The sequence below is a fragment of the Convolutriloba macropyga genome, chromosome 1, assembly GCF_964194025.1.
Source record: "Convolutriloba macropyga chromosome 1, txConMacr16.3, whole genome shotgun sequence".
Lineage (NCBI taxonomy): Eukaryota > Metazoa > Xenacoelomorpha > Acoela > Convolutidae > Convolutriloba > Convolutriloba macropyga.
Genome location: NC_134468.1, coordinates 85,055,827 through 85,072,852, shown reverse-complemented (window position 1 = coordinate 85,072,852; position 17,026 = coordinate 85,055,827). Strand labels below are relative to the sequence as shown.

Genomic DNA, 17,026 nt, shown 5'->3' with positions numbered 1-17,026 from the left:
TTGCTACATTTTTTCATTATTTTTGGTTTCCATCCTACAAAAAATATCTTGGTAGCTACCGAACTTTCCATTTCGATTATTCACGAGTTAATTGCGAAAACTCTCTCGCTCATATATGAATAAATAGACGACTACGGTCGATCGAATTGCTCTCAATTGAGGTGGGGGTCAATTGCTCCTGATTTTAGTTGGGGACGGTGTACAATTTAACTAAGGAGCTCAAAATAATGAAACTAGATCTTATTATGGACAAATACTAAGATTTAAAATGAAACAAATTTTGTTGTACATAGGTTTTAACTTTCAGCAGTGAATCACCGCGAAGTAAGATAAAGGCTCAAACTGTTAATAAAACCAATTTAGATCAAGTAAAAACCAAAAAGTCAAGCATGAAAAACTCGCCAAAAATCATATGGCCTAAAAAAAGACCAAAGGGACAAACATCATTGCTCCAATCTTTGCTCAAGAGCAATTAATTGACAAAATCTAATTTGTTAAGAAAATATCACAATAAAAACTAATAAACTTATGAAAGAAAACATTGAACATAACTCACTAGTCTCCCACAAAATCCTCTTTGCCGACCACTAACTTCACTTCCAAACGGGTTCCTGTAAAAGCTTCGTAGACCTGCAGTCTCAAAAAGATTGTAAAATAAAATTGTCTCAAAAAGAAGCAAACCAAAAAGAAACTTCAATGCTGAGATGCTATGTTTTAATTAAGAATCCGTTTAACTTCTTGCTGCTTCTATTAGATGCCCTCTAATACATTCAATTAGAGTGACACGCACTCTTTGACCACATATCTTTAAATTAAAGTAAAGAAAAGTCAACTTCAGAGTGAAGAAGTCATTTTTGAGAGTAAGTTAAGTCACGTGTGACCAAGAATTTAATCACACGAATGAACAAAAAAAATCTGTCTCCGCTAAGGACGAAAAATGACGTCACTCATGGAATTCAGTTGCATGAACAAAAAGCAGCTTTGAATTGATTGTGACGTCATATGGCCGTAACAAAAATGACTTGACTACAAAAAAACAAGAGAAGGCCAATAATAGCTTCAGCTATCGCTTTGCGACTATTAATAAACAATAGGTAAAATAGACAGCGATTTCATATGATAGTACAGACCATTGATTTTTACCTCCTGATATCAAAAATCCAAATTAATTATAAATTGTAATTGGCTTCCAAAATTGTAATTCAATAACTTTTTCCACAAATAATTTAAATTCAATGAATTTAAGTTTAAATAAGATTTAATAGAGCAAATTAAACTAAAGCAACTTTCGATCCGAGAACTTTGGTGTCAAAAAATGTTTCAAACGCAGAAAACAAGCTCATAATACTGCAAGTTATAATACCAAAAAGAGACTTGTCCACCATTAAGCAATTCTCCATTGCATTTTGTCGTTTTTCTTCCTACAAACTGGCATCACGATAGAGCATGCACATCATTCAGAATAAAAGTACAAATTTATAGTTAAAAAAATAAGACCTTAGGATAGCAGCACTTCATACAAAAGCAAACTCAAGGAAACTTAGCTCAAAAGAAAAAGTATAAAACATTTTTCAACATCTCATTTAAGAATCAATTTTTTTAGGAGCAATGGAAAGGTCAGCCAGCAAGAAAGAAATTCAACTGATTTCAAACAACTGTCAATTCATTTTAACATCAGACGAGATTCTAGAGAATGTTCAAGATAACTGAATCCCATAGCATATATAAGATAACATAAAATGACAAATGTCAGACAAATTGCTGTCGAAGGACAGTCGGGCAACTAAATTCAGAAGTTGCATTAGCTTAGATATTTTTTTCGGGTCTTTCCCGTTATACCCGCCCCTTATTAGTGGTCACATAGCTAATGCCCCCCCCCCCCCCAATAATATTAGCAAGAGATCGAATTTCTTAATACGAAAAATTTAGGTCAAGCAAAAATTAAGAAGTTAAGCGTAAAAAAGTCACTCAAAAAATGAAATGAAAAGAATATTCTAGAAAACGGTCAAGCGAAGTGCAATTCTTGATTCAATGCTAAGTAAAAACTTGCTTTTTTTTAAATCGATTCTGTAAATAGTCTCAATGGCAATTATTATAACGAAAACTATTTTTGACACTATAGTTTTGGTTTAACAGTTTGCTACATTTTTTCATTATTTTTGGTTTCCATCCTACAAAAAATATCTTGGTAGCTACCGAACTTTCCATTTCGATTATTCACGAGTTAATTGCGAAAACTCTCTCGCTCATATATGAATAAATAGACGACTACGGTCGATCGAATTGCTCTCAATTGAGGTGGGGGTCAATTGCTCCTGATTTTAGTTGGGGACGGTGTACAATTTAACTAAGGAGCTCAAAATAATGAAACTAGATCTTATTATGGACAAATACTAAGATTTAAAATGAAACAAATTTTGTTGTACATAGGTTTTAACTTTCAGCAGTGAATCACCGCGAAGTAAGATAAAGGCTCAAACTGTTAATAAAACCAATTTAGATCAAGTAAAAACCAAAAAGTCAAGCATGAAAAACTCGCCAAAAATCATATGGCCTAAAAAAAGACCAAAGGGACAAACATCATTGCTCCAATCTTTGCTCAAGAGCAATTAATTGACAAAATCTAATTTGTTAAGAAAATATCACAATAAAAACTAATAAACTTATGAAAGAAAACATTGAACATAACTCACTAGTCTCCCACAAAATCCTCTTTGCCGACCACTAACTTCACTTCCAAACGGGTTCCTGTAAAAGCTTCGTAGACCTGCAGTCTCAAAAAGATTGTAAAATAAAATTGTCTCAAAAAGAAGCAAACCAAAAAGAAACTTCAATGCTGAGATGCTATGTTTTAATTAAGAATCCGTTTAACTTCTTGCTGCTTCTATTAGATGCCCTCTAATACATTCAATTAGAGTGACACGCACTCTTTGACCACATATCTTTAAATTAAAGTAAAGAAAAGTCAACTTCAGAGTGAAGAAGTCATTTTTGAGAGTAAGTTAAGTCACGTGTGACCAAGAATTTAATCACACGAATGAACAAAAAAAATCTGTCTCCGCTAAGGACGAAAAATGACGTCACTCATGGAATTCAGTTGCATGAACAAAAAGCAGCTTTGAATTGATTGTGACGTCATATGGCCGTAACAAAAATGACTTGACTACAAAAAAACAAGAGAAGGCCAATAATAGCTTCAGCTATCGCTTTGCGACTATTAATAAACAATAGGTAAAATAGACAGCGATTTCATATGATAGTACAGACCATTGATTTTTACCTCCTGATATCAAAAATCCAAATTAATTATAAATTGTAATTGGCTTCCAAAATTGTAATTCAATAACTTTTTCCACAAATAATTTAAATTCAATGAATTTAAGTTTAAATAAGATTTAATAGAGCAAATTAAACTAAAGCAACTTTCGATCCGAGAACTTTGGTGTCAAAAAATGTTTCAAACGCAGAAAACAAGCTCATAATACTGCAAGTTATAATACCAAAAAGAGACTTGTCCACCATTAAGCAATTCTCCATTGCATTTTGTCGTTTTTCTTCCTACAAACTGGCATCACGATAGAGCATGCACATCATTCAGAATAAAAGTACAAATTTATAGTTAAAAAAATAAGACCTTAGGATAGCAGCACTTCATACAAAAGCAAACTCAAGGAAACTTAGCTCAAAAGAAAAAGTATAAAACATTTTTCAACATCTCATTTAAGAATCAATTTTTTTAGGAGCAATGGAAAGGTCAGCCAGCAAGAAAGAAATTCAACTGATTTCAAACAACTGTCAATTCATTTTAACATCAGACGAGATTCTAGAGAATGTTCAAGATAACTGAATCCCATAGCATATATAAGATAACATAAAATGACAAATGTCAGACAAATTGCTGTCGAAGGACAGTCGGGCAACTAAATTCAGAAGTTGCATTAGCTTAGATATTTTTTTCGGGTCTTTCCCGTTATACCCGCCCCTTATTAGTGGTCACATAGCTAATGCCCCCCCCCCCCAATAATATTAGCAAGAGATCGAATTTCTTAATACGAAAAATTTAGGTCAAGCAAAAATTAAGAAGTTAAGCGTAAAAAAGTCACTCAAAAAATGAAATGAAAAGAATATTCTAGAAAACGGTCAAGCGAAAATTTTGCATAAAAAAGGGGGTTGAGTGCGAAAGATTGATCCGATAATCGCATTAGAACTCGGGCCGCATTTTATGCATTGACATACTAATCATTTAATCCGCATCTCGCCTCAGCTGAAAAAAAAAAGAAAATTGATAGACATTTTCCTTTAGTTTGTTTTAACGTAAATAATTTTCGAAAGATTTTAGATTTTAAATAATATCACTTATTTTGCTTAGAGGCTCCCATAAATGCTCCAACTCTTCGAGTAGCGATTCTTTATCGTCCTTCTTTCTCTTTTTCGGTGCCAATTTTTCAACTTCATTATCGTCCACAAAAGCATCCGCCAAATTCGATGTAAGCATCGAAGATGTAGAGCTGTTTTCCTCGTTAATCACTGAGTTTGCAACTGCAGTTTTGAATTTTTGAATATTCATAATTCGCTCTTCGATACTGTTCTTAGTAATCAATCTGTAAACAACCACAGGCTTCGTTTGTCCAATTCTGTGTGTCCGGTCCATTGCCTAATGAACAAATACATGAACAAATAAACAAAAGCAGATACGGCAACACTTGGCATTCCGGAGAGTTAAATAAACGAGGACAACAAAATTGCCAGCAGACAAATCAAAAAATGATTTTTATTGGGACAGCAAACTAATAACTAAGTGTAGTCTTATTGATTGAAATTAATAGATGTTTGCAAGCTTAAACAAGAGATTCGCACATTTAGCATTTCCTCAACCAACAGCCCGTGAGACTTCATAAGGATCTATCACGGCCGATCAAACCAAAACTCTTGAGAAATAGCGCTCATGTGTCCTTAAGTTGATGTGTTCTTGCGACAAATCAATTATTGTAGAAAGTAACCTTCAATGCAAAGCTTGTAATTAAGCTTTTATTCTCCTCTATCTAAAAAATTTCTTTAAAAATACAATTTCGAGCTTTCCTATATATCAAATCTTATTAGTGCGTTCTAACGAGCTTCAAATCGAACACTTCGGTATTAAGTGATGAAATTTAATGTAATTTCCATATCGCTTACCTGCAAATCCTTAACGGGGTTGAAATCATGCTCCACAAACACAACAGTGTCTGCGCCCGTCAGATTCAAGCCCACCCCACCGACGGCTGTTGTAGAGAGCAAAAGGTCAAAGGTTGGGTCACTGTTGAACTGGTTCACCACCTTCATCCTTTCAATAGACGACATACTTCCCTCCAAGCTCAAAAAAGTCAAATTTTGAAAGCTGTCCATTAGTAATTGACTCACAACTTTCAGCATAGCTTTCGTCTGGAAAAACACTACTAAGCGATGAGTATTGACAGCGTCTTCTGTGAAAATATTCGAAATCAGTTCAGTAAAAGCTTCAATTTTCCCCGATTTGAATTTATATTGAGAGCCCAAAAGTTCGGGGTTATTGCAGATTTGAAGCAATACTTTGATCAATTTAAATGACGAAGTTTTCTCCGAACACGCTTGCTTGTATTTACTTTCTGTTCGATAATAGAGCTGTTGTTGATCATCGCTCATAACACATACAATGTCTTGAATTGTTTTAGGAGGCAATTCCTTCAAAACCGATTCCTTTTCACGTCTCAAAATCAGAGGAAGAACCTTTGCATGCAACTGTTTCAAAGCTTTCGAACTCCTTTCTAAGCTCTTGTTTGACAAATTTTGGACACTCGTTGAAGTGTTCAACTTATTTGCGAAACAAGATTTGAACTGCTCAATCGATCCCAAATATGAAGGCACCAAAAACTCGAAAAGCGTCCACAACTCACAAACGCTGTTCTGAATTGGAGTACCCGTCAACACCAGTCTATGCTCGCCTTTCAATTGCATAACAGATTGAAACATCTTACACAATCTGTTTTTGATCACGTGACCTTCATCTAAGATTATATAATCGTATTCCTGTTTAGATATTACGTCACATTCCGATCGCACAATCGAATATGATGTAATAATAACCACGTAAGGACAAAAATTGTCTAATTCTACAAATTCTCTACGTTTTTCAACGCATTTAACGTTCAAAGAAGGGCAAAACGTTTTAATTTCTTGAACCCAGTGATGAATTAAGCTTTTCGGACAGACAACTAAACTTCGCTTCGGACTAGACCATTTCTTTGATTTGATATATGTGCACATTTGTTCAGCCAGTATGCAAATACACATCAATGTTTTACCCAGACCAAGGTCGTCAGCCAGAATTCCGTTGAGATTGTAATTTCGGAGAAACTGCAACCACGAAACACCATCCTTCTGATAAGGTCGCAAATCAGCTTTTACACAATTGGGTAGCGAAGGTGTTGCGAATGCCTAAACGTGCATATTTAACAACAACCATACCGTATGACTATTAGGATCTTACTTGCCCCCCCCCCCCTATATTTTTAAACAGTAACGTGCTATATAACAACACATAGTTTGTAAATGGGGAAACAAAAACCACCGAATGGATACAGCTATTGTCCATCATAATTCTAATGACTCTCTATAATCAGGCTGTAAAATTGATCCACGCAATTATTTCACCAGGAATTACTTTCAAATTAACACTGGGCAACAGTGTTAATTTGAAAAATTAACTGGGCAATCAACCCTATATCAGTCATGATATGATATGAAAAATTTGGCAGTGGGCAAATTTTTTTTTTTAAATATTCCAATCACCGTAAAAAGCAATGAAGAAATTTTCCGGTGTTAAATTGCTCTTGTAGAAAAACTCCTGCGTAACACACCATTCAAAAAACCTCCCTCTACATTTCTATACAAAAAACAACTGGCCAGCAAATGTTTTTACATTTCTATACAAAAACAACTGGCCAGCAAATACGAAGAATTATTATTTCAAACCGCTTGACACGTGTTCCTCAGGTACATCGCGTATAAGTTCAAACCCAGCTCTTCGCATAATAAATGCCTGTTAAAAATTTCAAGATAGACACCTTCAATACGATGAGAAAACGCTTCCTTTGAAGCGTCAGAGTGAAAAGTTAGCTTATCAATTTCTCATCCTCCCTTCTGATAACAAAAGGTGATTTTCGTGAAGGTGTTAACCAACAATAAAGAGAAGATGACAAAAAATACAAGCGCCTTTAAAGTTAGAATCGAAACATGCAACTGCATGCAACTGATAAAAGCCAGCAATTCCAAAAACTCCACCAATTTGCGGAGAGGACAAAATCGAACACAATTTGTCCTCTATAACAAACTGTCCACTCTATAATGGTTGATATGCACAAACATGAAAATTAATTTTCAGCGGTTGAAAAACTTGAAAATGTTAACAACATTTTAGCTGCACTAAAATATTAAACGATCTTAGGATTAATGATCTGTGAAAGTTACGGGAACACTCGGCATACTGTCCTCTTTATAGCGGTTCACGATAAGTACAACTATTAGGAAAACATCTGCAAAACTAGAAAGTATAAAAAAAGTTTTAACTGCAGTAAAGATTAGAGGAATAGATGGCAAGCGGGCTGGACTAAATCAGTCTAAAAGAAGAGCATAGCGAAAATGACCTCCCTTCCTTAACCTTCAATCCTCATGTCCGTTTAGGATCTACCATGCCGTCGACGCCAAAAAACATCACCAAAAACAAAATTTAGAACAAACCGACCCACCTGTTAAAGAGAACCAAAGTCTTCAGTTACAAATGGTAGTAGAAAACCCAATTCCCGTCCGAAATCACATCGGCAGCTACAAGAGCATTCATTATAGATTAAAGAAAAAGGGTATCCTTGTTCTTTAACTTTATACACCAGTACCCTAATTATAGGTCATGGCCTAAAGACTTTTCATCGTTTATCCAGACGTTAAACAAAATATTGTGTTAAACAAAATATGAATGCAAGTAATATCTACAAACAAAATGTAGATCATATCAGTAACATTGCAAAAATTAACTCGCCCGACAAGCTGGGGGTTACTCAATTATAGCCTGCTTCTACCTTTGGCTGACAATTTTACTTGCATTACCGGGGAGGTGGGAATAACTTCAACAAGAATCTGCAACTGAGGTCATCAGATACTTTTAATAGAATAAAAACGTCAAGGGAAAACGTAAAAGACACTTTTCATTGGAAAATTAATAATTAAGAAGGCAAAAACAATTTGGACCACGCGAGATTTGAAACGTCAAGAAAACAAAACAGTCAATGGAAAGGCGCAAATTTTCAAATAAAAGTCGTGATCACGATCAAGCATAAAAACTATGCACAACAATTATGTGAACCTTAGTATAATTGAACGATTGAAGTAATAGTAAGACAAGGGGCTAATCTTATGTGACCTCGATTAAAATTGCTATTATCTACTAAAATTGCACACAAACGCAAAAGATTATTTAACCTACAAAATCTCACTCCACTGATTCAAAATAGACTTCAGAGAGCAATTTCAGATGATAGGTTGTAAAAACGACTGACTACCTTCTGAAGCTAAATAAATAAGCTGAAAACAATTGATTCCGATTACAGTATAAAAGAAAAAAAAGGAACTATTGACCCAATGCTACATGGACCACGACACTAAGTATTTAACAAACCTATCTTCCTTTTAAAAAGGGGAAAAACTTGACATTTTCTTTACAGCTCATTCACGCGCACCAATCTACATTACCATCTTAGTTGAATTACAAAATCTTGTTACCGTATCAACAAACGTCATCACCAAATGAGATCACCCTCAGGAGCCCAATACGGCTGATAATCAAAACAAAAGCACCGTTCAATTTCAAACTTTATCAAACTGTCAATGAATAACGGCTCTTCTGGAAATGGGATCAAAATTTATTTTTAATGACAATTAAAGTAACGGTCTCTTTTCTGATTTTACAAGCACTTGTCCTATAGAGTTCTTCAGCTCAGAAAATTCTGAGCAAACGATCTTTTGCAGAACCTCTGGCTCACAGACCCACAGAAATTTTTCATTCAAATATGCCCAAATTCAAAGCAAAATGGTGTTTCACCAATTTATATCACCAGTTTAATTAATCGAGTCGAATTAAATGATATTGCCTTGAAGATAACTCTTCAGCAAGGCCTGCAACACAGACAAACCAACAGCAATACAAACAAACAGGTAGAACTTAAAATTTATGTTGATAAAATTGTAAAATATCAACTACTATTTGATAATCTAGCAAACATAACCGACTAATGTCGGAAGAATTGCTCTCGAATGACTAGTGAGAGCTCTAATTCTAATCAATTGCAGCCTGCTTCAGTCGTGGGTGGGGTGTAGCCTGATTGGGATTAAAAAATTCACCAGGGGGCTTCAATTAACCTGAGTAGAGGTTAAGTGAAAAAATCTGGCACCAGTTTCGTCGAACTTTTAGCAATAAATTGCCGCCAATTGAGTTCAGCAGCTTGAAATTTTGAATGAGAGAGAACTTTGGTTAATGCAAAAGTCAGGGGCGTAAAAGTCACTTGAAAAGAAAAAAACGGTCAAACGAGAAATTTTATTGACCTGTGCCAATTAAAACAAAACTGATCAAAAACAGAAAAGCTGATTTGTAGGTTCAATTTACTCTGTCAGCGGAAAATGGAAAACAAGTGGTTTGTGTAACTGCTGCGAAGCGAATTTCAGCAGCCGAGAACATTCTCAGGTGAAAACTTTACCCCTTCCTAAATTTTTCCCTTTCGAAAAGGCAAATCAGTAATAATTTCAGCTACAGTCTAAGACTTCCTTTTCAAGCGCACATCATTCAAACAAATATCAGTCAAAATGAGAACAGAAAACAAAGAGATGAGAACAGAAAACAAAAAAGAGAAATTTGACAGTCGACTGAACACATAGTTGTTGGAATTATTTCACATTTCCAAAAACACAACTTGAAACACCTTAAACATAAACCGACTGACGTCGGACAAATTGCTCTCGAACGATATGCGGGGCAATTTAATTCAAAGGCTGTAGCCTAGATAAATTTTTGTATATTGTTGCAAAAACATCTGTCCAGGGTGTCCACAACCTCCGGAGTCCAAGCCTTTTATCCTTCACATCTGGGCTATAAGTCCGCTACAATCGCTTTTACTTTACCAACAAATTTTAATTAGGAGTGCGCGCAGTTGAGATACTCAAAAATGGAGAAGCGTGAAAAAGTCACTTGAGAAGTCAAAGAATGTTCGAGAACAACAGCGCAAAAAAGGTCAAGCGAAAGTTTTGCATTACAAAAGACACGCACGTTTACAATAATTGCTTCAAACTTCGTTCGAGCGCAATTAAAAATGCCCATCAAAACATTAAAAAAGATATTACAAAATCAGGAACATTTCTTACTTGATTGTTAATTAGCTTTAACAGGAATTCCGAGCCATCCGCGTATGCTTTCACAATACATTTGGGCAAGTCAACTTCAGCAGTGACCTCGTTTTCACTTTTCGTAGATCTATCCACGACATTTACAGCCTCGTGTAACAGAAGTCCAAAAACATGCGAAGCAATAGAGCGAATTGTGATGTCATAGCTGGCTATCGACTTCAAAACAGGGCTGATCAAACTTACAGTCAGAATCGGTTTCATCGCCCGCAAGTGTCGGTTGTCATCGCTGTCGTTTACCCGAAGTGCAATCATTAGTATCACATACATGGCAAATGTCTTCTTATTTTGATCCGACACTTCATCGATTAACAGCTTTTCAAACAAGAACTCGCATGTTTGGTGAAATAATTTAGCGTTTAAAATTGCATTTGCAACAACACAACTTTTCAAAATCATATTCTGGGTCAAATTTTTGTTTGTACCGTCGGTGAACTGTGTAATTAAGCTGTCTAACACTGTAGATACAAAGTTCACGTCCAGACTAGAGTTGCAAAACCGGAACAAAAAACAAAAACAAACACACGTTCCCATTTCCATCGAGTTCTTCTGCTTTTCAATACTTTCAAATAGAAATTCCTGTGCTGTTTTCTTGACTGGAGTTGACAGCAAAATTTGAACACAATATTTGATGGAACTTTTCTCCTTTGCTTTGAAAAATGTCGTGATATTTTGAGCCGCCATAATGTTCTGATTGCTTCCATATTCAGATTCATGATCCGAACAGTTAAGCTTATGGGGTAAATCTTTCAAAAATTGATCAGAAATAAAGTCAGTAATGTTCCTGCATAACACCTTGATAGCTTTCTCCGACATTTTACCCGTTACGCAGATAGCGATTAAAGATTGCGCAGCTAAAGAACAGCTGATCAAATTGGTACTACTTTTCAAACCAGTCAATAAGGAATTTATAATCGGTGATAACTTTTCAGGTAAGCTAGAGTACTTTACTAACACAGCCGCTGATAAAAGCTGCAAACTGATTCGATATTTTTGAGACAATTGATGAAATAAATCAATCTCAGATAAAACTCTTTCAACTATTTCACTTTCTTCGCCATTATTTGAGCTGTTATAACTAATAACATAATCTTGAATTTCCTGAATGGTCATGTCTTTGGTTTTACAAACCACTTGACCGGGTAATTTTTCTGCCAACTTTTTGATTAAAGCAAATTTTTCCAGACTTTCTTGAAAAATCCAATTTTTGAACCCGACAATTTGGTTTACCTTGTCCAGAATATGCGACTGAAATTTATAATTTCGCGAATTTCCAGCTGTAGCTGAGCCGTAGCACAGTAAAGCTTCCAGACCAATTTTGAAATTCAAATAGCTTTGGCAATTTGACAAAACAACAAAATTGTCAATAATTTGTTCGAAATCTGGCTGGCAAGTTATAAGACCTGCAATTATTTGGATTACGTTTTCATGTACGACATTTTCGAAATTGGCACAAATTTTTGGAACCTCAATTTTGATATCAGTCCAGCTAAACTTACAAAAGCTTTCATCAATTTCTATAATAGATGTAGGTTGTAATAAGAGTAGATTTAACAACTGCGTACACAAAGCGCCAATTCTAGCCGATAAATTAGCTTCGCAAGATTTGATAGAAATCAAAATAAGTGCAATATTTCTTTGAATTTCTTCGAAAATTTTGATCGAATCATCGTTGAGAGAGAAACACAATAGTGCATATAGGTAACAATCTGAGATGAAACAGCTTTCATCAAAAACAGTATTTAAAGTCTTAATACATCTAAGCACGTCTGAAGAAGCGGACGATTCGTCAAAAAGCAAAATTTTCGTAAAAATTCTTTGCCAACAGCATTGCTTTACAATTTGAGAGCAACTGGAGGTCATCGTCATCGAGTTACAATTGTCGTTAATTTTGTGAAGTAAATTGAGGTTCGAGTCGGAAACAGGGTTGAAATTATTCACGACACTTTCACCGTCGTTGTAAGATTGTTTCACGGTTTGCAATATGAAAGTTGAAACTTCAGTTTTAAGATCTTCGCTCAAAAGGTCAAATATGTTGATGATAAACTGATTACGAAGACGTGCAATGTCAGGGTCAGCGTCAAATTTATTCAAACATAATTTACATAATCTATTAAACTCTTCACTTGTAAACGTGCTTTCAAATTCTTTCTCATTTTTGTTCACAACCCATCGATCGACCATTGAATTAAGCAACAGATATCCGTTTATTCTCAAATTCCAAGAACTTTGATTCAACACAGCTACGACCTGTAAAATTATCGATCGCAAAAAATTATCATCTAGCAGGGCAAATTCTGAAATCAATTCTGCAAGGGTTTCCCGAACTGGGAAACTTGTCTCCTCGGACACAAAATCGCAAAAGTTATCGAGAAGGAACACTTTCAGCAGATGGTCAGCGACAATTTTGGCGTTTTCGGAGGGCATGGGCCACCGTTTGATCATAGGAGTGAACATACACGCCAGACCCAAGGCAGATCCGTGTCTGCTTTCCCAGTTTGAGGAACAAATGCCATTTAAGAATTGAGAGGCCATTCTGATCAACGCGTCATCCAATGGGGCAAGCTTAGCATCCAAATCACTTTTAAATTCCGATTTTATCGCAACTTTAAATTTAGACCACGATACAGACTTCTTCGGTTCAGCAATCTTCTGGTTGGCTTCAACTTCGGTGTTTTTTCTACAAACTATCTCTTTTATCGAATTTTTATTTTTGCTGCTCTTTTTGATTTCAACATCTCTCGTCTGTGTAAACAATTCGCTGTCCGTGAAGAGTTTTGTAGAAATCTCAGAATAAAGTCCAGAATATTCTGCTTCGGTTCCTAGATGCATCAACTGTGTAACGCCACGCGGTACAGCGTCCTGAAAAGAACACTTAGAATTCAAATTCAGAAAAGCATAAATCTTGGTCCTGCTTAACAGCATCATGTCATTGAAAAACAAGGTTCAAATTAAAAATAAGACAGACTACACATGCTCCCGTTATTGATCTTTTTTAGGATTGAAAAAATTTGAATTTTATTGGAGGCGCGTCATTATATTTTTAAGACTCGAAGATGAGTATTGGTGGAGCGTTTTTTTCGGTAAATTTCTTGGAGTGCAGTTAAAACAGTTAAGTGAAATGCGTGAAAACAAAGTGTTTAGGTCAAATTGCTGAAGAGCAGAGAGGAGAGAATGGTTCTCAGTTCATACCATATTTCAGAGAGAGTGCAAGAAAAACGTGTGAAAAGGTTTTCGCCAAGCCACCGAATTCCTTTGACCATGTGAGGCATATTCAGAGTTTTTTGGTTAAGAGTGATTGACCCAATTTTGGTTAAGAAGGATTTACCGAATTTAGTATGTCTGAAAGCATCTGAAGCAAAAATAAGCTCGTAGATTGAATTTTGAGCCAATTTTCCTGCCATGTAGGACACTTTAGAATTGTTCTTGAAATTTTTATAGCATTTGGAGAAATTCTGTGGTTAAAATTAGTTGTTTCTGCTGCCTTTCGACATATTTTATATTTATTTTGACTAAAGTACTTTTAAAAGATAAATATAATCTATATAATTAAAATATAATTTATATAATTTAAGTCAAAATAAATATATAATTTATATATATTTTGACTAAAGTACTTTTAAGCAAATTTTGGACGACAGTTTTCAATTTTTTGCATATTTCTGATCTTAAGTTTCTCGACATAGTTTTTCTTGTTCAATCTTTAGTTTAGAGCTATTGTATAGGTGTTGTTACCAAAAAGTGCCATTGAAGGCCAGACAGGGCTTTTTCAATCAAATAAAAAAACAATTATTTTTCATGGTTTTTTTCCAATTTTTTGTTGTTTAATAAGTTTCTGCCAAGTGTTGGGTGGATTAATGCCTGCGCAGAATGAATACAAGAACCGTTTTCTCGAAGTTGCATGGATGGGAAGTTGCATTTGACCCATTTTGTGGATAATTTTGTTCGAGAAATTTGTTGAACATCAATTTTCTGACGTTCTGCTTCATTTCTTTTCCCGCTCCTCAGTTTTCTCTATGTGAACTATTTTTGTTGTCTGTTTTTCTGTCAATTGGTAGTCATTTATTGAACGAAAATAAGAGGTGTCGCAATATTTTTCAGCCAGCAGTTGTTTTGCAGTCACAACCTGCAAAGGAAACTTTTATCAGATGCTTTATCAGTTTATGCTATCTTATATTTCCATCGTTAATTTGATTAATATTGTTTAGAGATGAATAGTATAAATAACTTGGAGGTTTATTACACATCTTCATGATATTTAAAGTCAAATTGATGTGATGATTTTGGTCACGTCGAAACAAGTGGAGCAAAAGACCGGGTGGTTATGATGCGCAATTTTTTCTAAGTTTTTCTAAATTTAAAGTTGAGTGAGAAAACGGTGTTTGAGCTAAAATTACCTTTATCGCACTTGGTTTTTTTACATGCGGCAATTTGAATTTGATTTGTACTGTTTTTTCAATTTTTTGCTCAGATTTTTAAATGGTTTTCCAATCTATTCATAGTACATTCTCTAGGTCTCGCCTTTATTTAGTCAATGAAAATTCTTGAATTATGTACTGACTTGTCCTGCTATGTTTTTCAATTCTCTGACCCTCTCTGAAAGAATTTCATCCTTTTTGCAGTCGTCGTTACTTTTTTGATTTTGAAGCCTAGAAAAAACTACAAGCAGTCGAATTTAGTTGGTTTTGCCAAATCAACCGTCAGTCTTACAAAATCAGGTAATTTTATAAGAAATGAAACGACTCCGTACCGAAATCCAACGTCAACGTTCTGGATCAACATGTAAGCAATATATAAAAAAAATACCTCCGATTTTTCTGATAACTGAATCATTCTTGATTGTAGTTGCTCAAAAGTTGCGACAAAACTCAGTACACCAAGCCGATCGCCAATCAAAATTGAGGAACCCGCATCGCATACTTCAATTTCTAAATAGTCCCACTTCAGCGGAACCATATCGACAACTTTGACCGAGAACTGTTTCAAAACTGAAGCACTGCAAATTCTGCTGTTATTGTCCCTTGATTCCAAGAGATTTAAAGTTAGCTGTTTCAAAATTTGCTCCGAGTTTTCGGGATAGTGGTTCAGGATATCTGTAACTCGTGACGCGGCATCTTTTTTCAAAACAAGAGACGATTTAGGACTTGAGAGCGTGTCCAGTGCCCGTTCTAAAGGTGAACACATTAGCCTATCTGAAACATTTTTGCCATAATCTGTACGAAAATTATTTTGAATTCTCTCGTTGATTTGACCAAGAATAGGCATAAGGCGCTCATTAATGATCCAACCCATTTCATCGGCTCACTTTGCTCAAATTTTATCAACTAGAACACGGGGGAAAATTTTTTCAGGTGAAGCAAAAAAAACATTTGATAATTTATAATTTGAAATTTCGTAACTTCGCAGGAAAACAGGCATTAGGGGATTAAGCAGTATTTCTTTCAATTTTCATGAGCAAAATTTAAGAGAATTCAAGAAATATCTTTGGTAAGAAAATAGAGATTTGTTGGAAACATTAGAACCAGCCACTTATGCGACATATATAATAAACATATTTTGAAAAACCATATTGAAATAGCGTTTTGATCTCATTACGCTAAAACTTCGCCATTCAAAATTTCGGTTTCTCTCAAGTAATCATGTCTTTTTAAATTGACAGTTCATTAACATTTCTCGTTTCTCCATTGCTAACAATAATAAACATAGCTGGCAGATTGCCAGAAAATAGCCGCAATTGATTCGTAGATCGGCAGTCTAAAAAAAACAGTAAAAAAGACAGACCAAAAAATTTCGTCTTTTCATTGAAGGCTGATCTGTTATATTTTGATTAAAAATCTGTATAAGTTATTGCTGCCTCTATTAGCTGATCTCGAATAACCTTCATTTAGAGTGACACACACCCATCTGACCTTATCTCTTTGAATTAAAGTAAATAAAAGTCAATTTCAAATTGAGGAAGTCATTTTTGAGAGTGAGGTAAGTCAAGTGTGACCAAAAATTTAATCACGCGCATGAACAAAAAAACTCGCTCCACTAAGAGCGAAAAATGACGTCACACATGCAATTCAGTTGAAATTGCATGAACGAATGAACAAAAAGTGGCTGTAACGTCATATGGTCGTAACAAAAATCATGACGACGAAATAAAAAAAACCAAGAGAAGGCCAATAATAGCCTCAGCTATCGCTGTGCGGCTATTAAACAATGAACATCAAAATCAGCAAATAAAAATCACCAAAAAATTTCCTACTAAGTTCATAAATTTTTCTAAAAGCAACACAATAATTAAAAATATTTACGAAAAATAATCATTACCTTTCAAAGATGTCAATAAAATTGCGGTTCCCCCAAAAATCGTACAAAAAAACGTAAATAACATCAATTTACATTGTGTAGTCACTACTGTAATAACCCAACTGTGATATTAGCTAACTCAATATACTGCTAAAGAATTAGAGCTTAGAGGACTCGAACCTACTATCTCAAGAACTGCGGCCAGGCATGCTACCGTTGCATCAAAGCTCTGCTGAAGTAGCAACTTTGTTAGCTTGATATACAACGAGCT

General features: G+C 35.0%; 1 protein-coding gene across 2 annotated transcripts; it reads right to left on the bottom strand.

The window, feature by feature from the left end:
- Positions 1-4,220: 4,220 nt before the first annotated feature.
- On the bottom strand, positions 4,221-15,952 carry LOC142343708 (uncharacterized). 2 transcript variants are annotated; one of them, XM_075395195.1, is made up of 4 exons: positions 15,268-15,952; positions 10,648-13,323; positions 5,176-6,453; positions 4,221-4,654 (listed from the first exon to the last, which is right to left on the bottom strand). In XM_075395195.1, exons 1-4 carry the CDS (start codon positions 15,751-15,753, stop codon positions 4,343-4,345), a joined length of 4,752 nt encoding a protein of 1,583 aa, XP_075251310.1. In that variant the 5' UTR covers positions 15,754-15,952; the 3' UTR covers positions 4,221-4,342. The 2 variants fall into 2 exon arrangements, with proteins under 2 accessions (XP_075251310.1, XP_075251309.1); XM_075395194.1 differs by having other exon boundaries at positions 4,222-4,654; positions 10,423-13,323; positions 15,268-15,950.
- Positions 15,953-17,026: the final 1,074 nt, after the last annotated feature.

What these genes read in the sequence shown, in the direction of transcription:
- LOC142343708 (XM_075395194.1), bottom strand. Translation starts at nt 15,753, where the DNA reads ATGGGTTGGATCATTAATGAGCGCCTTATGCCTATTCTTGGTCAAATC. An exon ending in TAAAGCTAATTAACAATCAA is followed by an intron (nt 6,454 to 10,422) that starts GTAAGAAATGTT and finishes ATGCACGTTTAG; the next exon opens with GCATTCGCAACACCTTCGCT. An exon ending in ACCCCGTTAAGGATTTGCAG is followed by an intron (nt 4,655 to 5,175) that starts GTAAGCGATATG and finishes TTTGTTCATTAG; the next exon opens with GCAATGGACCGGACACACAG.